The sequence below is a fragment of the Pan paniscus genome, chromosome 5, assembly GCF_029289425.2.
Source record: "Pan paniscus chromosome 5, NHGRI_mPanPan1-v2.0_pri, whole genome shotgun sequence".
NCBI lineage: Eukaryota > Metazoa > Chordata > Mammalia > Primates > Hominidae > Pan > Pan paniscus.
In genome coordinates, this window is record NC_073254.2 from 163111088 (window position 1) to 163134953 (window position 23866).

The 23866-nt window shown below is 38.4% G+C and overlaps 1 protein-coding gene across 11 annotated transcripts in view; it reads left to right on the forward strand.

Annotated features, from left to right (window-relative positions):
- The window catches only part of AIG1 (androgen induced 1), a 336552-nt gene that overhangs the window by 75995 nt on the left and 236691 nt on the right, over nt 1-23866 (forward strand). For 9 of the 11 annotated variants that reach the window (XR_010112530.1, XR_010112529.1, XM_057302603.2 and 6 more), the window contains one exon: nt 7545-7700. The exons of the other annotated variants lie outside the window; for them this stretch is intronic. Coding sequence is in view for 7 of the 9 variants with exons in the window: in XM_057302603.2 (XP_057158586.1) it covers nt 7545-7700 (156 nt within the window). In the remaining 2 variants the exon portion in view is untranslated. The remainder of the gene's footprint in view (nt 1-7544; nt 7701-23866) is intronic. 11 annotated transcript variants of the gene reach the window in all.

Consider the following 23866-nt stretch of genomic DNA (forward strand, 5'->3'; position numbering starts at 1 on the left):
AAAATAAAAATAAAAATAAAAAAAGAAAATAGGAAAAAATCATTTTGTAGTACCTCCTTTCCCTGACCTCCACGTACACTCTTTGGGGAAGTCTTCTTAGCAGTTCAGGTGAGGTGGGGGCTGTACTATAGTCCCAAGTAGGGGAGAACCAGTAGGGAGGTCTACAAAGAGTGACAGGTAATAGTGAGGGGACTGCTGTGTTAGATGACACCATTGGGTAAGAAGATGAATCAACTGTAGAAAAGTATAAGACTTCATTCGTACATACTGTTAATTATATAAATCTGAGAAAGTGTTGCTTAGACTATTACATTTAGATTTGCAGAAATTATTTTGTTTTTTCACTCTCCTAGAATTCGAGATTCTGTTTTTCCCTTTTTTTCATGTTAAGCTTCCCTCCTATTCCTATTTCTTTTCTTTTAAGTCTTTATAAAAGCAACTGTTTCCCAAGAATTAGTAAATTACTTATTTATACAAAAAATTGTTAAGTAATTTAGTTAAATTAGTTTCTTTTTCCTCTATTTTGAAGATCTGATATTAGGTACATCTATATTTAAGATCATTATTTCTTCCTGATTAATTGATTTTTTATCATTATGAAATGTTCCTCATTATTTTTGGTAATATTCCTTATGTAAATAGACACTTTTTTTTTTTTTGGACGATGTCTCCCTTGGTCACCAGGCTGGAGTGCAGTGGCATGATCCTGGCTCACTGCAACCTCTGCCTCCTGGGTTCAAGTGATTCTCCTGCCTCAGCCTCCTGAGTAGCTGGGACCACAGGCGTGCACCACCATGCCCAGCTAATTTTTGCACTTTTAATAGAGATGGGGGTTCACCATGTTGGCCAGGATAGTCTTGATCTCTTGACCTCATGATCCACCCATCTCAGCCTCCCAAAGTGCTGGGATTATAGGTGTGAGCCACTGCGCCCTGCTGATAGATACTTTAAAAAAAATTAAAGTTATCTTTTTATTGAGATGCTGGCTATCCTGAAGTTTGTGAAGTAGGAAAATCTAAGGTCTCACAAAGAAAAATATATCTCTACAGTGTTGCTGACTATGAAGGCTCAAAAGAGAAAAAAGTGTTCCCTACTGTATGCTTAGCTTGCTCTGGAAACCTATTTAATAAAAAGAACTTTTGGGGCTGGGTGTGGTGGCTCACACCTGCAATCCCAGCACTTTGGGAGGCTGAGGCGGGTAGATCACGAGGTCAGGAGTTCGAAACCTGCCAGTCTGGTCAACGTGGTGAGACCCCATCTCTACTAAAAATACAAAAATTAGCTGGGTGTGGTGGTGCATGCCTGTAATCCTAGCTACTGGGGAGGCTGAGACAGGAGAATCGATTTAACCCAGGGGGCAGAAGTTGCAGTGAACTGAGATCTCACAACTGCACTCCAGCGTGGGAGACAGAGCGAGACTCTGTCTCAAGAAAAATAAAAGAACTTTTAAATTCAGGGGTACATGTGCAAATTTGTTACACAGGTAAATGTGCATCATTGGGGTTTGTTGTACAGATTATTTCATCACCCAGGTATTAGCTTGGTACCAATTAGTTATTATTCCTAATCCTCTCCCTCTTCCCACCTCCACCCCTCAATAGACCCCACTGTGTGTTGTTCCCCTCTCTGTGTCCATGTGTTCTCATCATTTAGCTGTCAGTTATAAGTGAGAACATGCTGGAAACCTACTTTAATGTTAGTGTAGTTACTTCAGCCTTCTTATGGTTAGCGTTTGCATTCATTTACTTTTAACCAACTTTACATTTATACTTACATGCTTTTTTTTGTTTTGGCTTGGTTTTTAAAATCCAGTCTGATAATCCCTGCCTTTGCATTGGAGAGCTTAAACCATTTATATTTAGTGTAATTACAGACATTGTTGGGTTAAGTCTGATATCCTATTTTAGTTTTCTTTTTGTTCCATTTATTCTTTCTTCCTTTCCCCCAATTTTTGACTATTTCCTGAATTAATTTAATATTGCTAATATTTCATTTTATTTCCACTATTGGCTTACTAGCTATGGGAGACAAATTTTTTTAAATGGCCCCCAGAGATGTTTCACACTAATGTCAGGAACCTGTGAATATGATGAGATATAATTCCTTTCATTGTGTTATGATATATGGCCTTAAGAAATGAACACTATCCAGGTGGGCTTGATTATATCACATGAGTCTTAAAGGCAGAGAGCTTTTTCAAGCCAATGAGAGATGAGGAAAGCAGAAAGGAAAGTCAGAGATCTGAAGCATAAGAAGGATTCAACATTCTCTTGCTGGCTTTGAAGATGGAAGGGACCATGTACAAGGACTGGAGAACAGACACAAGGAGCCGAGAGTGACCCTAGCCAACAGCCAATAAAGAAACACGAATCTTAGTCTCACAATGTCAAGGGACTGGATTCTACCAACCTGAATGAGCTTGGAAGTACATCTTTTCTTTTGGCCTCCACGTAAGGGCCTAGCTTGGCCAACACATTAATTTTGGTGTTGTGGTACCCTAACCATGAAACCTAGAGCAACCTTCCTGGGCACCTGACCTACAAGCTGAGAAGTAATATATTGGTGGTGTTTTAGCTGCTAAGTTTGTGGTAACTTGTTATGCAGCAATGGACAACTAATACATTAGCTGATCCCCTCTATTCTTTTAATGGTTGCTCTGTGGTTTACAATATGCATATTTAACTTATCACAGTCTGCTGTCAACTAATATTATACAACTTTATGTGTAATGTAAGAACCTTACAACTATATACCTTCCATTCTTTCTTGTCCTTGGTGCTGTTGTTATTATAAATTTTACTTCTAAATATTCTTAAAACCTCACAAAATAGTTATATTTTTGCTTTAGTTAATTATCGTTAATAAATGTAGAAATTAGAAAAGTAAAAATCTTTTATATTTATTTTCATATCTATATTATCCACATCTATTTTTCAGCAATTGTCATTGATCTGTATAGATTTCCATATGTGATATCATTTCTTCATTCCTCTAATATATCCTTTAGTGAAAGTCTAATGATATTTAATTCTCTCAGTTTCTGTTTATCTGAAAAAGTCTTTCACCTTTGAGAGTTTTTTCTCCATTATAAGACTTAAAAGATATTGTTTCATTGTTTCTTGGCTTGGATCATTTTACACAAGAAATATGTGTTAATTCTTTTTGTTCTGTATGGTGATATGTTTTTTTTCCCTCCAGTGGCTTTAAAATTTCCATCTTTGTCAAAATTTTATGAAATTTGATTACACTGGGGATTGATACGGTTTTCTTTGTGTGTACTCCACTGTTGAGCTTCTTGGATCTGTGGGTTTATAGTTTTCAGAAAACTTCGAAAAACTTCAGCCACCATTTCTTCAGTTTTTTTTTTTCTACCTTACCTTTGGGTCTCCAATACACATATATTAGACTGCTTGATATTTTCTCACAGTTCACTTAGATTGTTAATATTTAAAGTCTTTCTTCTTTCAGTGATTAATTTTGGAAAGTTTCTTTTCATGTATTCATGTTTTCTGTGTATTCAATTTTTAATCTTTTCTTTTTCGGTGTCTAATCTGCTATTATTTCCATACAGTGACTTTTTGATTTCAGATTTTTTTTAACTTTTGAATATTAACTTTGATTCTTTTTAATGTCTTATTTCTCTCGCTATTTTTATGTCTTCCTTTAACTTTTTGAACTGATTTAATTTAGTTATTTAATGCACTTGTCTACCAATTCCAATATTTCTGTTATGTCTACATCTGTTTTTATTGAATGGCTTTTATTTTGGTTAAGGATATTTTTCTACTGCTTGACATGTTCAGTAATTTTTATTGGATGATGGACATTGTGCGCTATGTTGTTGAATGTCTGGAATTTGTTGTCTTCCTTTAAATAAAGTAGAATTTTGTTTTTAATAGGCATTTAAACTACTTGTAGATCAGCTTTTTTTGTTTGTTTGAGGGCTATTTTTAAGTATTGTTTGGGTGGGTCTATGTTAGCCTTTATTCCAGGGCTATGTTAGTGCCACTATTTAGGCATGAGACTTCTTGGGTCTCTACTGAATGCCTGTTGTAGCCAATAAGGCCTCTTCTATGTGATTAGTCAGAACTGGAATACATCTCTATCCTGAATGAGCTTTGAGAATTGTTTAGCCTATTGCTTGTAGTAGGTAGACTTCTAAAATGACCCCCAAAGACATTCACCTTTGTGTATTCCCCTCCAATTGAGTTTGGGCAGGATGTGAATATGATTACTCTTGTAACTACATTACTTTATGTGGAAAAAGGAAAATTTTCTAAGATGGGCTTGATTTCATCTGGTAAGCCCTTTAAAAAGAGATTTATCTGACTGATTGCTGAGTAAAAAGTCCATTATCTGAAAAGCCTGGTTCATATATTTAGTCCAAATGTCTAGTTGTTTATGGTGTGAAGGCAAACCTGGTCCAGTTACTATATCATGGAGTTTTTAGGTGAACAGTTGTAGTGAATTAACTTGTCCTTGGAGGGTATCGCAATAGCTTTAACCAGAACTTTCTTTCTTGGACTTATCCTCCATCATGTTTCCTTGCTTTCCAGGCTGCATAAAACAATTAAGTGGTCTCCAGGTATTTACACTTTATCAGTACCAAGGCAATATTCTACTTCCTCTGCCTATAAACAAAAATCCCACAGAAATTTTACATATAATGCAGTAACTAGGCTTTTTGAGCTTACCAAACCCTATTTTTTAGTCAATCTTTAAAACTAAGGGATATTGAATTACAAGGGAAGGATTTGAAAGAGGCTAGCCAGCTATATTTCAAAAGAATAAAAACCACTCTCTTTAAACTTTTAAGTTATTTGAAAATATTTTACACCAGTGAAATATAGAGAGAATAATACAATCAATTTCAGTATGCCAAATAACAAACTTAAGAAATAAAATATTATTTGTACAGTTGAGGCCCTGTGCAGATAATATTTCCTCCAATCTTATCATTCTCTCTCTAGAGGTACCTTAATGCAATGTTATTAATTCCCATGCATTTCTTCATGTATTACTTCATATCCCTGCATCCTTAAATTTATCTTTGCATTTTTTTTTTTGAAATTGATTTTAATTGTCAGAATTCTTTCCTGGTTTCCTTTTTTTTTTTTTTTTTGGTTTAACATTTTGTTGTGAAAATAAAATGTTTATATTTGTTTAGATTTCCATTGTATGAATATAACACCATTATTTTTCCAGTCAACTATTAAGAAACATAGTTATTTCAACTTTTTTGAAGCAATGAACACTCAAATTAACCTTTGGTAGATATGACTAGTACACATATATGAGAGTTTCTGCAGGGAATGCCCTTTATAATTATATCACGAAATAAATAGAGTATATGCATCTTCAAGTTACTATAGATGGTCCACAACTCAGAATTTTTGACTTATTATATTTCGACTTTATGCTGGTGTGAAAGTGATGGCATTCAATAGAAACCATACTTTGAGTACTCATGAAGCCATTCTGTTTTTCATGTTCAGCACAATATTTAATAAGTTACATGATATTTTCAACATTTTATCATAAAACAGGCTTTGTGTTAAATGATTTCGCCCAACTGCAGGCTAATGTGTGTGTTCTGAGCACATTTTAGATAGGCTAAGCTAAGCTATGCTATTCTATAGGTCGGGTGTATTAAATGCATTTCCAACTTAAGATATTTTCAGTTTACTATGAGTTTATAGGGAAGTAGCTGCATCATAAGTTGAGGAGCATCTGTAGATATTGTCAGTTGTTTTTCAAAGCGGTTGTCCAGATTTGCATTCCTACCATAAGCTTTCTGGTTGTTCTACATCTTTGTAACACTTGGTGTTGTCAGAATTAAATTGTAAATAATTACACTGGTGAGAAATGCTACCTCATTGTGGTCTTAGTTTGCATTTCCCTGGTTGTTAGTTACCTTTTTATGTTTACTAGCCAGATTAGCTAGTAATGAAGAATAATGAAGATTATTCTTCTCTGGTAGGGTCACTCCAGTTTAATCAAACTCCATTAGGGCCAACATAGAGATTCAAACATCTAAAGTCCTAGGATATGAAAAATAGAAAGATATGAATAGGAATATATGAAAAATAGAAAATAGAACATTTTTCTAAGTATGAAATTATTCCCTGAGTCATTTAAGTTATTTCTAGTTATCAAAACATGACTCTTGCCAACACTTCTATTGTGTCGTTCTCAATTGTGGCAGTCTTAGCTTCTTTTACTCTGGCTTTTCTGGCTGCAGAAAGAATGACAGTAAACCTTAAGTCACTGAAGCTAAAGACAGGCTACGTTATGAGGAAACAGAACATTACTCTGCCTAACACTGACTAATAATAGTAAGATTTGATGAACTCCAAAAAGCCTAGGTTAACAATTTCTGTGTTCTAGTGCTATGCTAATTGATGGAACTAAATACTTTTTAGGATCCTTCTTCCCTTGTGAGGACCCTATCCACAGAGCTTTCACAGACTCTTTCTACTGCCAATGAGGAAATTTACCAAAAAAGGTCCTTGCTATCTTTTCTAAAAAGGCAATGAGTAAAATTGTGTCTTTTACAAAGATATCATCTGTAAACTATTTTCAGTAGGAAAAAAGCCAGAAAAATTTTCCTGAATCTATCCTTGGTGCTAATTCGGTATGACTTTGTGTGCAGGGGATACATTTTCTGCCCTTTCCATAATTTGAGTGATCATCTGTCTAGCTGCATTACAGTATGCTGCCTGCAGTGTTCTCCTTTGCAATAGTCCAAGTAAATAAAACATAGCTGATCTAAATGCTTCCATTCATAATTGATTTGAGGAATGTATAACCTGTAGTTTTTTTTGGGGGGGCGGTTAGAGAAATTGTATGGGTATCTCTGTTTATATTACTTTGGAAATATTTTATTTCATAAATACTAAAATCCTGAGTAGAAGGTCATTTAGTTCAAGTTTGACAACAGAAACTTGTTTCATATCAGCCTTAATTATTACATTCAGTCGATTTTTTTATGACTCAAGGACCCACTTCCTACCACTTCCTTTGATAGAAAAAATATCTAAATGTAAGAGATGAAAGCATAGGAAAGTTTTTCACATTTAGACTGAATTGTCTTGTTATTCAGACAGTCCTCACCCTTTTGTTTTCACTTCTTAGATATTTGTTAAAACTCACTAGTTATATTGACTAGTAGAAACCATAGATGTGATTTAGACATGACATAGAAGAAACCATGACAAACCATAGACATGATGCTTTAAAATAATGGCCCTGCCGGTTTGATCGTTGATACTTCTTTCTGATGGGCCCTATTTAGATGTGTGTGTGCATGCATGTTTTGCACTTGTCCCGAGGTGAGTGAAAATGGAAGTGGTGTTTTAAAGATGAACTTTCTGTATAAAAGCAAGTTGTAAATGTCTGTTCTCTATTTCTAGGAGCAGCTCTTTAAAATGTGCTTCTGATCCTTTCTTATCAGATGTCATGTTGTACACCAGCAGCTCATTTGCTGTTCCACAGCTTGGGTCTCCAGATCTTAATGACTCATACCGGCTGTTGTCCCCCTACAGGTTATCCAGGCTGTCTTTTTTGGCATCTGTGTGCTGACTGATCTTTCCAGTCTTCTGACTCGAGGAAGTGGGAACCAGGAGCAAGAGAGGCAGCTCAAGAAGCTCATCTCTCTCCGGGACTGGATGTTAGCTGTGTTGGCCTTTCCTGTTGGGGTTGTGAGTATGATGGAGGATGCATTTAGCCACAAAAGAAACTTGGCTCTTATTTCAGACTTCTAAGAGAAAAAAAAAGAGTTCATTATAAGAGGTTTCTGTATTATTAGTTTGCTGGAGCTGTCAGTACCACAGATGCGGTGGCTTAAACAACAAACATTTATTTTCTCGTAGTTCTGGAGGCTGAAGTCTGAGATGCAGGTGTCCACAGGGTTCGTTTCATCTGAGGCCTCTCTCCCCTTGGCTTGCAGACAGCGCCTTCTGACTGTGTCTTCACACGCTCATCCCTCTGTGCCTGTCTTTGCCTAAACTTCCTATTTTTATAAGGTATAGCAGTCATATTAGATTAGGGCCCCCTAATGACCTCATTCAACCATATATAATCACCTCTTGAGAAACCCAGTCTCCAAATACAGTCACATTGCGAGATTCTGGGGGTTAGGGCTTCCACATATGAATTTTGCAGAGGACGCAATTCAGTCTATCAGTTTCTTAAGCAGCCCAAACTTGAAAGGTAGGGTCCTTGGGTCAACCAGGCTTTTGAACTTGGGAGAGGAGATCAGTATTAGCTCATACTTCTTCAGTTACCCAGCTGTGCCATTAGCTACTATCACTGAAGTAAATGCCTCTTAATGTTTGGGTCTGTTTTGACTTCATTGATTTTCATTGTTTTCAGTTAGATTCTCTTCATAACTCAACTTCCTTCACAAGTCTGTTAATTTTCCATTGTCTGCACATAAACCATGTTTTTTTAAAGGCCCTCAGAGACCCTACAGATTTTAACCTCTGCGTAGCCAGGAGAAGAGAACTCATATATATCACAAACTGTAAAAATGAGTAAGAAGTTGTTATTTAATTCAAATTCAGACCTTTCATTTGCCAGCTGATTTCGGGGAAAAACAGAAGTCTCAGTGATGTGGTCTAGCACATGCACCAAGTCCATTGTAGGAAGAATCAGAAAGTTGATCATAAGTCCTTCCAGTGGATTACTCATATTTGTCAGGTTTGTAGCTGGTAGAAGGCCCTACATGCTTGCTTTAAGACCAATTAGTAGACACTCAGATGGTCACTGAATTGCTTTTTCTGTGTGCCAAATTATATTTTCTTGGATGAAATAAATAGCCCTTAACCCTGAGAAAAACACAATGGCCAGAGAGCATTATAATTTGTTGACACTCCTCATTCCCTCATCCTTGTCCTCTGAAAACTTAAATAAATGAGTACTCAGATTGAAGCTAACCAGCAAATCTCTCAAATTCCATTGTTTAGCATAGCAGAGTTTAATGCTTTCCATATTACTTAATATTTCCTTCTTTGGGCTTTCCATATAAAATTCAAATACTTTCTATCAGAATAGTCATCTAAGAGAAAATTTCCATTAGCATAAAGCACAAAGATACATACTTTCTGCATAAAAGAATTATCTAGAAAATCTCAGTCTCTCTGTGTGTACATGTATATGCATCTATATCTAATATCTAATATATGCATGTATATTATATATATCATGTATACATTTTTTCTTTTTTAACGTCTACTCCCTTGGAATTTCTATAGCCATGTCATTGCCTGTGGAAGCCTTCGTTGGCTAGAAGGATTACAATAGTAATACAATAAAAAAGTAGGCCAGGCGCAGTGGCTTACGCCTGTAATCCCAGCACTTTGGGAGGCCGAGGCGGGCAGATCATGAGGCCAGGAGATCAAGACCATCCTGGCTAACACAGTGAAACCCCATCTCTACTAAAAATACAAAAAATGAGCCGGGCGTGGTGGTGGGCTCCTTTAGTCCCAGCTACTCAGGAGGCTGACGCAGGAGAATAGCTTGAACCTGGGAGGTGGAGGTTGCAGTGAGCTGAGATCTCACCACTGCATTCCAGCCTGGGCAACAGAGCAAGACTCTGTCTCAAAAAAAAAAAAAAAAAAAGTAAACATGAGTATAGTGTTAACATGTTTTCTCTTAGCTCCCTTCTGTATGTGATATCAAATTATGTCTCTACAGGGAAAATTTTGACTTATGTTGTAAATTTTGCTACTCTCCTCAAAAGCTCATGGCATATGCCCTTTAGACATTTTTGACCTTCCTTTGGGGGAAACTTTTGCACCTGCCTGAAGCTTGAAGTATATGTCAACTCTTGGTGTCTTTCCTAAAGTTATCCCATGTATGTTTCATGGTTTATAAAACAAGTGGTGGCCTTTTTGTTTAGTTATTTGTTTTAGTACATCTGATATTTTCCTCCATCTATCACTGTCTTTGTTGTTTTGCCTATGTTTTAGAAAAAAGAGGAATAAAAGTGCCTTTCATCCCCACCCACCCCATCCCTCTTAAACCAGAAGTCCCAGCATCACACTTTCATGGCGTGTGGGTGTGGCTGTCCTAGTGGCTCTCTGACAGCGCAGCCAGTCCTCATCACTGCGACCAGGGCCTCCCGTGTCACCCAGCACATGGAGGGGATCAGTGCTCTTGAGAATCACAAAAGAAATCAAAGAATAGATAAGGAATCAGAGATGTGTAACTCACTGATGTTTTTAACTCATTTTTTTTTTGCCCATTGATATTTTGTAGTCACTATTTCCATCTTTCATAATCATCCCTGTTACTGTGAGTCACTGTTCCCCTCATAGTTACTAGTCTATTATTTTCCTAAACTTTTAAATGTTCCTTTCAAAGAAAGTGACATTTCTTTCTCTCTTTTCCCCCCTCCTTTCTCTCTCTCCTCTCCCCTGTTTTAAGAAGAATCTAGGTCAGTATTCTCTAGAAATCATCATATGTTTTCTACTGTTTCTGTCTTGCTATGCTATTTGATGTTTTGTATCTATTTATGCAATTTCCACCAGACTTCTCACTCTAATACACAGAAATTCATTTTGAGGCCAAAAAAAGCCTGATAAATTGTTCATTCCCAAATCCCATTAATTTTATTGCAAAGTCATATTTATACAATATATGAATGTGCCTCTTTACAAGTATTTGTATTTGTCTGTTCTCAGACTGCTAATGAAGACATACCCGAGACTTGAGTAATTTATAAAGGAAAGAGGTTTAATTGACTTACAGTTTCACATGGCTGTGGAGGCCTCACAATCATGGGGGAAGCCAAAGGAGGAGCAAAGTCACGTCTTACATGGTGGCAAGAGAGTGTGTTCAGGGGAACTCCCCTTTATAAAGCCATCAGATCTTGTGAGACTTATTCACTATCACGAGAACAGCATGGGAAAAACTCGCCCCCATGATTCAATTACCTCCCACTGGGTCCCTCCCACGACACACAGAGATTATGGGAGCTACAATTCAAGATGAGATTTGCGTGGGGACACAGCCAAACTATATCAGTATTTTAACACAAAATTTTTTTTTCACTAAAACATTTAATTTTGTGATTTTTCGTCTTTCTGTCTCTAAGGTTATTTCCCACCTTTCCTTTCCAAGGTGCTCTGTCTTCACTGTGGCTTCAGAGCTTCCCCTGTCCTTTCTGTACCTTTTTCCCTGTTCCCGCAACTGCTCAAAAGGGTCTAGAATCCTGCTGTAGTTTCATTCTTATGACTTAGGACTTTCTTCCTTATTAAAATGCAAACTCTCCCTGGAGCAATGCCACAAGGAATCACATGAAGAAGCATCATTTTTACTTTTTCTGTGCCTCCTGGCCTGGAATGGAAGTGCCAACCTGGACGGTTCATTACATCAGAAGGATGGAAGAGCATTAATGGCCAGGAACTGATGGAAGCAGAATTATGCATGTAGGAATCTGTAGCATAAAAATGCTTATCATGTGTGCAGATGATTAGTGATAACATTTAGAAGTAAACATCTTCATCACTTTGGTGGACACAGTCAAAATCCTAAGGGGCAGAATTCTTAAGCACCCTCTCTGTGCCAGGGGAGCACCAGACATCCTATAGCTACAGGCGCAGAGCCTCAGCTTTGAGTCCTCCTGCAGTCCCCAGAGGCCTCCCCTGCTCTACCACCCTGACTGCTGGGGCACTGCCAACCTTGCAGAGTGCTTCCCTGGCTACTATCTACTGTCTTTCTTTGCCTACTGCCTTTCTACTTTTTGTCAGTCAGAAGTTGAAAGGGAAAGCAAAGTTATTTTTGCTTCATGGTGCAGGCAAATGGCATCGGGCATAGAAAGAGAATAAAGAGTGAATGCATTACCTCTGTACAGCTGAATTTATCAACTTTGCACAAGTTTTCCTGAAGAGACCTATTGGCCCCTGAGCTTTTCCTGATGCTCCCATTATCTCTCTCTTTCTTTCTCTCTCACCTCAGCTGAAACCATGGCAGCAAGAAAGACATGGGTGGTTTATCTGGGATTTGTATTTTCTACATTAATGCTTCCTCCAGTAACGAGGTTAATTGAGAGTTGACAGTAATTGCTGTATGTGAGCATGAAGCCCTAAATATGATTTTGTGACCCATGCACCTAGTGCATCCACTTCATGGTCTCTGTTCATCTCAAGGATACATAAAAATCATGAAACATTCCAATCAAAGATAATTGGAGGAAAGTTTTATTTCAGCATAACCTTGAAGAAATCAGGCAGGGTTGCTTGGATGAACATGGCATGTATCATCCTGATTTGTGTAGATTCCCATAAATACGAAGCTGGCCTTGATTAGTAATGCTAATGGCCGGAAACCACCACCACTCCCAAAGCCTTGCAACTAATTTTGCAGGGATAACCCATGGGAGTCTCTTCTTACCATGTGCAGTTTATTTCTGAACCCTGTCACCCTTTTAAAGAAGCATTACAAATAATTCTATGACATTATGTGGTCTGGAAGCACTGAAGTTTATTAGCAGCAATCAGACCAAGAATGTCTTTTGTCTCCTGTGAGTTTGTTGACTTTTGTGTTGGCAGATACCATTATGGCTAAGAGACTAGGCTTAGGCTTTTAACCAAAAAGGGGAGGGGAGGCATGAGAGAAGAGCAGAAACAGCAAATAAATAAATAAATAAAATATATATTTATATGAGTTTAATGACTATGAAAGTGCCCCTCTCAGGAATCTTAAATGTGTCTCCAACTGCCTACCAAAGCAGCCGTTTAATGAAAAAGAACAATTATTTATATATTTTATACATTTTAAACTTTCTGTCTTTGTTTTATAGAGGCAGGGTTTCACCCTCTTGCCCAGGCTGGAATGTAGTGCAATGATATTTCACTGCAGCCTAAACCCCCTGGGTTTAAGGGGTCCTCTCACCTCAGTCTCCCAAGTAGCTAGGACTACAGGCATGCACCACTATGCCCTGCTAAGTTAAAAAAATTATTTTGGAGACAGGGGTCCCACTAAATTTCCCAGGCTGGTCTTGAACTCCTGGCCTCAAATGATTCTCCTGCCTCAGCCTCCTGAGTATCCAGATTACAGGGACAAGCTACCATACCCAGCTAATTATACATTTTTTATTCATTCTAGATTGTGCATCCTATTCATTTGTAGCTGCTTAACTTGAATAATGCGTGTAATCTAACCTCATAACCTCACCAGTACACTTTTGCCCTGGTGTTGGTTTGGTTGCTCTAGCCCCAGTGCTGGTCTGCTGCATCGCGATATGAAGATGATAGCCCTTTCTGAGTGGGCCTGAGGAGATCTTGGAGGTTTTGATCAGTTCTAACCTGGGATGGGTGTCCAGGTTATTAGGAGCAAACTGGCATGTGCCTGTATTAACTTTTCGGAAATTTGACCTTCTTATCTGAGTTTAGACTCAAAGCTGTTTGTTAAGTAACTATTTTTAGTGTTATAATCATGTCTTGTAAAGACTTAGTGAAGATTTTATAGGTATCAACCTATTCTAGAATCCTTTAAAACTTGATTTTACTTGTAATGGGACTGTATGGTATCTGCTTCCTTAGGAAACATGGAAAATGGATTTAAAATCTCAAATGCAAACTCAAAGAAAAAGTATATTGCTATTGTTTTAAACAAGTAATTCCCAAAAGTCTTCGTTTGTTGACATAGTAGCTAATTCTAAGCTATCTTTAAGAGGTTTTGAGATGCATATAAATTTAGATAGTCATAAACCTACAACTTAAAAATTGCAGTTTCATTACTGATTTTTAAATGAAAGAGATTGGCTTAAATGGGAAACCAGAAAATTAATATTGATGACTAATATTAAGGTCTGTTAATATAACACATAAAGGAAGAGAATTTGATTCTATTTGAGATTAATAAAAGCAAATGTCTTTCCTTCTGTTTTGATATTAAGGGGGAAATTTAAAAAAATAAATTGTTTACCTTATTCCACAAACTCTGGATTCAACTTAAAAATACACATTTAAAAAATGATCACGAGGTCAGGAGATCGAGACCATCCTGGCTAACACAGTGAAACCCCATCTCTACTAAAAAAAAAATACAAAAAATTAGCCGGGCTTGGTGGCGGGTGCCTGTAGTCCTAGCTACTTGGGAAGCTGAGGCAGGAGAATGGCGTGAACCCAGGAGGCGGAGCTTGCAGTGAGCCGAGATCATGCCACCACACTCCAGCCTGGGTGACAGAGCGAGACTTCATCTCAAAAAAAAAAAAAAAAAAATATATATATATATATATATATATATATACACACTTAATATCTTCTGATCCTCTCTTTATTAAATTTTCACACAGGTACCTAAAGTCAAGACTTTTCTATTTTCTTTAAGCCTTAACTGATGTTTTAAGTTTCTTTAAATGTCCTTTTCCTTTCTTTTCACCTCTGAAGTTAAAAGTACATCGGCTAGGTCATGTTTTATGGTAGAACCCAGTACACTGCAGGTGGAGTTAATCAAATGCTTGCCCCCTGCACTGAAATAAGAAATGTGAATTGAGTTACCTAAGAAGGAAGGTTTATAGATGAGGGTTTATTCAAGATCAATAAGGAAAATGAGCCATGTTTTCCCAATACCAGGAGAAAGACTCAGAAAACTGTAATTACCAAAACTAGGTGAGTGGTCTTACAATTATTTTTTAATAGCTTTTCAAAAGACCAAGGACATCATATGTTTAAATGTATGTACCTGATAAGAAACCAGGTTGCTTCTCAATCATCTCATATATTCTTTTCTCCTAAATGAGAACCAAAGATTTTCTGCTTAGGTGGCCTATTTAATTTGCACACATTTATGCTAGCTCAGAGTGGTCAGCTTTTTTGATGCTTCCAAGACAAATTTCTTAAACACAATAGTCACACATTAACAAAATTTCACATAGATGCCCACTTTAAAATATATGACAGGGAAAACCGTGCATTTATATGTAGACTGTTCAAAGGACAGAAGTTCTTGTCAAATCAGTGATTATTTGTGGGCCCATGGAGCCTACTGTGTAGCAAGTACTGAGTGCTAAGAGTCAGGATAGTGTTGGCTGAGAATCGATCTGTCCTTCAAAGGTTTCACAGCCTAGGGAGGGTGGCTTTATAAGCTATATCAACAAGTAAATTAAAATAGGGTGTCATGAGTATAATAATACATGTGTTTAAGGTGCAGAGAAGTATCCCCAAAGAGAGAGGGGTTAATTTAAGTGGGTGGGAGGTCCTGAAAGACTTCTCAGAAATAATGACATCTAAGCTCTGTTTGAAGAATGACTAAGAACTTATTGGATGTATAAGTTAATGATGTATTCAGTTGCAAGTAAGAGAATACCCTCAGAAATCCACCTGGCTCACTCTTTCACTTCATTCAAGTCTGCTCAAATAAGCTCAGCAAAGCTGCTTTGAATGATCTATATGAATTAGCCTCTCATTATTCTCTGTTCCCTTACCTTGCTTTATTTTATCCATGATGATTACCACTACCTGGCATATTATGTTTACTCTTTTATTTGTGTAGTGTCTGTCTTCTCTGACTTAGTTCATACTCTGTGAGACCAGGGAAGTTGTGTGTTTCATTTACTGCTTTATCCCAGCATTAGGAGCAGTGTCTAAATAATTCAATATTAGTTGAGTGTAATCCAGCCAACTATGGTTTAAGTAATAAAGATATTTAATATCTCACAAGACGTGGAGCTTGTTGACAGGCAGTTTCAGGGTGGTATTGCTCAGTATTTTCATATTTTGTAGTTTTTATTGAGATAGGGTCTCACTGTGTCGCCTAGACTGGAGTGCAGTGGCATGATCTCAGCTCACTGCAAACTCCACCTCTCAGGCTCAAGTGATCCTCACACCTCAGCATCCCGAGTAGCTGGGACCACAGGTGTGTGCCACCATGCGTGGTTAATTTTTGTATTTTTTGTAGACATGGGGTTTCACCATGTTGCCCAGGCTGGTCTCAAACTCCTAAGCTCAAGCGATCCACCACCTTGGCATCCCAAAGTGCTGGGATTCTAAGCATCAACCACCATGCCCAGCCAGTATTTTCATTTGAGACTTGTACATTTTCTATTTTCCACGTCTGTCTTCAGAGTATTACCTTTTTGTACTTGGAGTTGCCACCTAAATCCTAAAGAGGGTTAATAAAGCACCAAGCATCACATCCTTCACAACCATGTTCAAGGACAGAAAAGGAAGAAACTCTAGGGAGCCCTCCCCAAGTGTATGTCTCTTCATCAGGTGAAGAGATTATTCCCAGAAGCTCCACCTGCAGATTTCACCATAGGTCTCATTGGTCAGAACCATCACATAGCTAGAACCAGCAGTGTGGGAGCCTGGGAAAGCAAGAAGAGGCAGAAGGAAATGAAGTTACCATGAGGGTTTAAACTAATTCTGGTTTATCCTTAGGGGCTGGGCATATTGCTACCCAAACAAAATCAGGAGTTTTAAAAAATGTAATAAGTAACAAATTTAGGGAATAACAATATGTAAAATAAGTAAAAACTAGTAGGATTCTAGGTAATTTATTTTTTATGTTAGTATGAAAAATATATACAGTAAAGTTGATAAGACTAATCATGGACATTTTCTGTTGTAGCCAAAAAGATATATTTTTCCCATTCATTCTCTACCAATATCATTTTTAGTACATTCTTACCAGTAGTATCATAAACAACAACTGAAATCTGATATTTGAAGAAGTCCTTCTCAAAGAAAGATTTCTTACACATTTGATGAAATGGTTTAATTTCTAAAGCTCCATATAAAATTTGTCAGAGGTGTCCCTTGCTTTAGACCACAAACTCAAGAGATTCAGACAACGGGTTCAATAAGTAAAATCTTCCTTGAACACCCTTCCCCCTAGAAATTATCATGTCCTATAGATCATTTCACAGAGTTCCTACTCTCTCTGGGGAAAAAAAAATCACAGAAATATCTCACAAAATGAAGATATTTTCTTCCCATAATCATAGTCATAAGTAAAATATGTATTTGAAATTTGAGATCAAAAAAAGGTAGAATTGATTTTCATTAACACTAGACATGTGATTCCTGTCCTCGACAATGTGACCCGCAAAACCAGGATCTTATATATGCCCTTGTTTTGGGGACCAGGGACAAGATGCAATATTCTTGATTTTAAAAGAAAAGAAAAAAAGGATTCACACTTCTTCCTTCCCTGCATATCTCACTCCCCCCTCTTTCCCTCTATCTCCCCAACACCCCCGTCTTTCTCTCTCTCTCTCTCCCTCACCCTCTTCTCTCTTTCTCTCTCTACCTTTCTCCTTTCACCTCATCCCTCCGCCCTAACCATTGCTTTCTATGTAGAAAAGGAAACAATAATTTATTGGCTGTGTGGGTGATCCTGAAATTACTACTGTCCCTGTGGGTGTTTTGAGGTAACTCTTAACTCCTTTAGCTGGACCAAAGTGTACTGTTACATCAGCTGATAAAAAAGTAATTTCTCTTTAAGGAAGGAACTAGTGGACCTTCCACCTACACAAAACTTACTAACTTAATCATGCCCATGTGATGACCATTCCAATGATTTGCTTATTTTACCACAAATAGCCAGTCTGGGATAGGACTTTCATTCATTGTACCTTTTTCTAATCCTCTTAGGGAACAAAAGTTAAGGCATAATTCTGGCTATTGGGAAGGTGACGCAGAAAATCAGGTGGGAAGGTGGGAAGATGAGGAGAGGGCAGATGGTGAGGAGAGAGAGTGTAGCCCTGCCAGCCAGCTCACAGTCTCCTAAGCACCCCTGAAGAGCACATTTTCCAGAAGTTTCCCACCAGAGAATGTCCTTTTAGGTTAGGTCCGTACATAGGTAGGCTACGTTGGTACTTGATTTACCCATAGCAACAAATGTATACTAGGAGTTTGAACTGTGTTGGTGAAGCTGTTGCCACGTGAGGAAATTGAAGAAAGCTATGCCGCAGAGGGAGTGAAAGGAGCCCTTAAGCCTTGGTCTGCTTTTGCGCTTTTCTGGATTCTCTGCGACTTTGTTCATTTTTGACCAGGAAAGATCGGAGAGGAATGTGAAATAAGAAAAAATCCTAGACACAAAGGAGTGGCATGCCCAAGTTTACAGGCATGATAGGAGAGGAATTTTGTCACCTTGCCACTTGATCCTAAGGACATCTCCCCTCCCCTTTGTTTCACTTAAAAATCAACTATGAAATAAGAAGACTGCATTGATACACGCACACATAACTCAAAAGAAAGAAGACTCCGCACTCCCTTGGCCAGAGGGTACTGTGAGTATGCCCTGGCCCAGGGGGCGGCTATTACACTAGAAAATAAAATTAGCATTGAGTCAACAAAGGAAAATGGCTCCCAGATTCATTAATAAAGCAACGTTTTGGTCTGAATATTCAGAAATGCTACCTGCACCCACCCCATTAGCTCAGAGTTCTGAAGAAGACACCACATACGAAAGCCTCTGCTGTCACCTCTGTTTTAGTTCCTGCCTGTGAATGAGCAGTTCCACTTGCACTTTCTGAGGCTTCTCACCGTAGCCCTTCCCAAGGTGGCAAAACCTACAAACAACCCAAGAGCCTGAAAAATGGAATAATGAGAGTTGACTTTCACTTACATGCTTGCTGTGGGCCAGGCACTGTGCTAAGGGCTATACTGGAACGATTTATTTAATCTTCACATCCCCAGAAGGTAGGAATTTCCATCATTTTCACTTCGCAGAAGACTCTTCTGTTTTGCAGTTTTACAGATGGGATTCCCATTTTATAGCTTGCCTGCTTGAGGTCACACAGCAAGTAAATGATGCTGGTAAATCAACCAGGCTTTGAACCCTAACACTCCAACTAACGGAGTGCTTGCTCTTAGCAACCACAGTTATGTCCTGTATAATGACGTTTTCATCAGTGACAGATGACATATACAGCAGTGGTCCCATAAGATTATAAACCTATATTATGGACTGGACATAACGGCTCACACCTGTAATCCCAGCACTTTGAGAGGCCGAGGCAGGCAGATCACTAGAGCCCAGGAGTTTGACACCAGCCTGGGGAACATAGTGAGATCCCATCTCTACAAAAAAAAAAAAAAATTAGCTAAGTGTGGTGGCACATGCTTGTAGTCCCAGCTACTTGGGAGGCGGAGCTGGGAGGATCCCTTGAGCCCAGGAGGTGGAGGTTTTAGTGAGCTGAGACGGTGCCACTGCACTCCAGGCTGGGCGATGGAGTGAGACCTTGTCTCAAAAACAGAACAAAAAGCAAAACAACTGTATTAGGGGCCAGATGTGGTGGCTCATGCTTGTAATCTCAGTGCTTTGGGAGGCTGAGATGGGAGGATTGCTTGAAGCCAGGAGTTCAAGACCAGCCTGGGGAACAACCAAACCCTGTTTTTACAAAACATTTAAAAAGTAACCTGCTTGGTAGCATGCTCGTGTAGTCCCTGCTACATGGGAGACTGCAGTAAGACTGATTGCTTGAGCCTAGAGATTCGAGCTGCAGTGAGCTGTGATCACTGCATTCCAGCCTGGGCAACAAGAGCATGACTATGTCTCCAAAAAAAAAAAGAGAGAGAGAGAAAAGAGAAAACCACCAACAACCTGCCTTTACTATGTTTAGGTGTGTTTAAATACACAAATAGTTACAATTGTGTTGCCGTTGCCTGTGGTATTCAGTAGTCTGTAGCTTAGGAGCAATAGGCTACACCATCTATAGAGCCTAGGTATGCAGTAGGCTATACCACCTAGGTTTGTGTAAGTACACTCTATGATGTTTACAGGATGGTAAAATAGCCTAATGACACATTTCTCAGAACCTGTCTCTGTTGTTGAATGATGCGTTACTGTACTCCAAACTTTTTGACAAACCTAACCTAATTTTGCTCTTCATTATATGCCTGATAGACATTTTTATCTATGTACATGAGGCCTGAGCTGACCAAAATTTCTAACTTTGGAGAATGTATCAGAATAAGAATAGGAGGCTGGGTGCGGTGGCTTACACCTGTAATCCCAGCACTTTGGGAGGCTGAGGCGGGCAGATCACAAGGTCAGGAGATCGAGACCATCCTGGCTAACATGGTGAAACCCCGTCTCTACTAAAAAATACAAAAAATTAGCCAGGCGTGGTGGCGGGTGCCTGTAGTCCCAGCTACTAGGGAGGCTGAGGCAGGAGAATGGTGTGAACCCTGAAGGCGGGGCTTGCAGTGAGCCGAGATCGCGCCACTGCACTCTAGGCTGGGAGAGAGAGTGAGACTCTGTCTCAAAAAAAAAAAAAAAAAAAGAAAGAAAATAGGAGTTGTGTAGAATCTGGATCAAAAATAACTGCTTTATCTTTTTCCTTGAGGTGGCTTAACAAAAGACTATATTCATTTGAGCTTCTGTTGTTTCCCTTTGATACACTGTTTCACACTGTAGAGCCAATGGTTTTATACCGTTTTACAGGACAGCTTGCAAAGTGCAAGTTTTGACAAGAAAAGAAAATCTTTCCTGCTTTGTCTTCTCATTTCAAATATTGCATGCAGATTTAAGCTACCACATGTTTACCCAACGTGCTTGTTTCTAATATGTGAAAATAAGGTTGTATCAGTAGAATTAGCTACCTTTAAAAAATTGGTTGCAAAATGTATCCAGTATATCATCTGTGAATCATCCCTGGGCTTCCAAGAAGGCATGGTTTGTAGCTACACAACTGCAAAAAACTTTTTGGCAAGAAGTGATCCAATGCATTCCATAGAAGTAGCAGCATCCTAAAAACTGAATGACACCTACACCGTGAAATATTTTAAAAGAATTCCCAAAACTCTGCTTCATCAAGAGTGAATTTTCAGTCAAATCTGCTTTTCTTTTTAAATTTATAATTGATTCCTCCACCCATTTTAAACAAGGATTTGAGGTGGTGTAAGTCAAATCTGTCACTCAGGCAAACACTCTAGCATCCTGAGCCCTATTGTTCATCAAAGTCCTTCTGTAATTAATCTTGGCTGTTTGGGTAAGTGCCTTCTATATTTTGGTGTAAGAAAGGCAGAGCAACTTTCTTATGCCTTTTATCTTAAAAAGGGATGAAAGTAAGGAAAATGGAAAGAAGCCTTCAATAGACCTTCTGGCAAGTTCTGTTATATATTGAGTGCTAAGTGCCAGTCACTAAGCTAACCACTATCATATGATTTCACTGACTCTGGAAGAGGATCTTACCTAATAAATAGGAGACACTGAGCAACAGGAAGCCACTCATCCCTACAGATTGTGATGTCAGGAAGAAGACTGGGGCCCATTAGGGTGGGAAAACTACTGCCATTGTGGCTGTGGCAGCTGGTTCTTTCTCTGCCTCTGTCCTATCGCAAGAAAATGCCTGCCCTATTAGATCTGGTCAGTAATGTTTGATGAACCACATTTGTGCTTGAAGAGTCTCAAGCAAAAAAAGGGTAGTAAGAGAGGAGAAAGAAAGAAAAGCTCGTGGGGGAAAAAAATCACCCACATGAAGTAGATTTACATTGGATCCCCAGGTTCCCTTCACAGATCAGCGTCAAAGCAGATGTTTCTCCCCAGTCTTGGCACCTTCCTCAACTGCTGATACTCAAAGTTAATTAGTTTAGTATAACTTTGTGTCTCTTAATTGATGAAAAGTGTTTTTCAACAACAAAAATATCTATAATTGATGTCCACAATTCTAGATGGGGCCTAGGCAGTTGACAGGGAATTCAGGTAGACCAAATGCCAAGAAAAAACGCTCTGAAGTGCTCTCAAACAGAAAGATTGCAGACTCGTGGACAGTATATATCTATCTTTGAGTCATATTGGTTCCAAAGATGACCAATTTTTTTTTTTTGCTAACTCCTCCCACTTTATTTATACAGCATAGATCATCATAGGAAAATTTTAAAGGCAAAATACAAAAATTCACACCAATTTCCACAATAAGCACTTATTACCCTTATAATAAGAAAGCCCCACAGAAAGGTATTAGAAAAGCCCTCATACAACTACTCATGTTTGGGAAATAAATCACAATTGTGTTTGTAAGTGTGCTCCCATTTAGAGACATTCATGTTCTAAATGTAAATGGCAAATGGTTCATAGAGAAAAACAAAAAATATTGATATGTTATTGATACAATACCAAGAAACAAATATGCCAGCCTCTCCAAAAGTTCTTTTCCCATTGCAAATTATGTGTATAACTTGCTATATATTTTCCTAGTTTTTAATGTATATAATCTAAAATAAACAAAACACAGAAAACCATAGCCTTCGTCCTCTCCTATCCCCATAGCAATTCCAGAGCAGTGAGATAGTCATTTGTGGGTGTCCTAGTGTGCTAGGAAGTCCCGAAATATTCTTGTAGACCAGGACACTCTGTTTTGTTAGTCTATTTTGAGATAATCCTTCTCTCAGTAAATGAACTTATGCTAACTAAATGATTATAGACTAAAGATTAAATCAGACAGATAAGTAATTTATGTTGTGAAAAAATTATCAGGTGGACTAAAAAATTGTCAGATTGTCCAAACTCTACCTAGAGGCAATAACTGAAGAAGCCAAAAGGGAAGCCGAATTCTGGGTGAGCTTGAATTGGATGATACTAGTGGCTAGTAGTCAAATTACTATAATCTGATGAATTCGGTTGCACAGTAGGGATTGACTGGCTTGGTAGACCAGAATGCTTTCTTGGGTGGCCAGAGAACCCTGTCCTGTCTACAAAGCTGGTGATGCATTATTGCTCTTTAATGCCCATACACCTACTCACTATTAAGATCATTTTTCTTCTGTTAACATATCTTTCTTGGGTAGGCTGTATTTCATTTGATTAGCCTTCAGTTTCCACTGTTACAGTAGTATTCTGGTCATAGTATTCTGTTACTCTGCTACTACACCCAAGGCGTCAAATATAGGCATTGACACATAGTCATCTAACATAGGATGCTTCTAAAAAAAGCATGGTTGATTTATTAATTAACTTTTACTAGATTGGATTAAATTAGATTTTTCTTACTTTTATCCTCAGGTAACTGAGATGGGTTTAGCTGGATGTCTCTCCTGTGTACTTATAGCTACCCTTTGAATATTCATATTAATGTAATTTTATCGAATAACTATAGTCCCCTTTTATTTAAAAAATGAGAAAGAAAGACAGCAAGAGTTTGATTATTCAGTGATTTTATGGTGGAGAAAAGGCCCAAATAGTTTTTTTTTCCAAAAGAAACTTAAATCAATCCTAATTGATAGTGGTTCCCTAACATATTAAAAGGTCTTATGTGAGGTTTATGGATATCTGTTTAATTATTTTATTTATTGTCACTTGACAGAGCGTGAAAGAAGCCTTGCTTTGTTTGTTTGGAGTGGAGTTCAATTCTAAGTGGATCTAACTCTGAGCCCATAACAGGAGGGTTAGTTATTAGAATGGTAAAATGTTCACCTTATGGGATGATCTCACCTGTGTGAGGCATAAGACCACCAGATATACAAAAGTTTCCTCCCTCCAGGCCTTATTTTTGCCACACCCTACCCTCTCACAATGCACACCACCTTGCCAACCAGACCCTTCAGACATCACTCTTCACAAAATAAGACTGCCACCACTAGAAGCCAAGCCCAGGCAATTTGGGTTCTGTAGGTGGGAAAGAAAATCAAACCTAATAGCCATCATTCTCGTGCTTTGGTCAGTGGCAAAACTGGCCAGATAGAGATGCTGAGGCTGTAAGAAGAGACAGAACTGCAGGCGTATGGCAAGATTGGTGTGGTTTCAGCCTAAAGTCACAGGGATGACACAGGGTACAACCTCGGAGACCCCATCTGCAAATCCAGAGAGACAACTGGTCACAGGGATCCATCCATGCAAGCTGGCATTCTGGGGAAAGATTTCCACCTCAAAGATGAAGTGAGAATATGATAGGAGCCTATTAACTAAAATT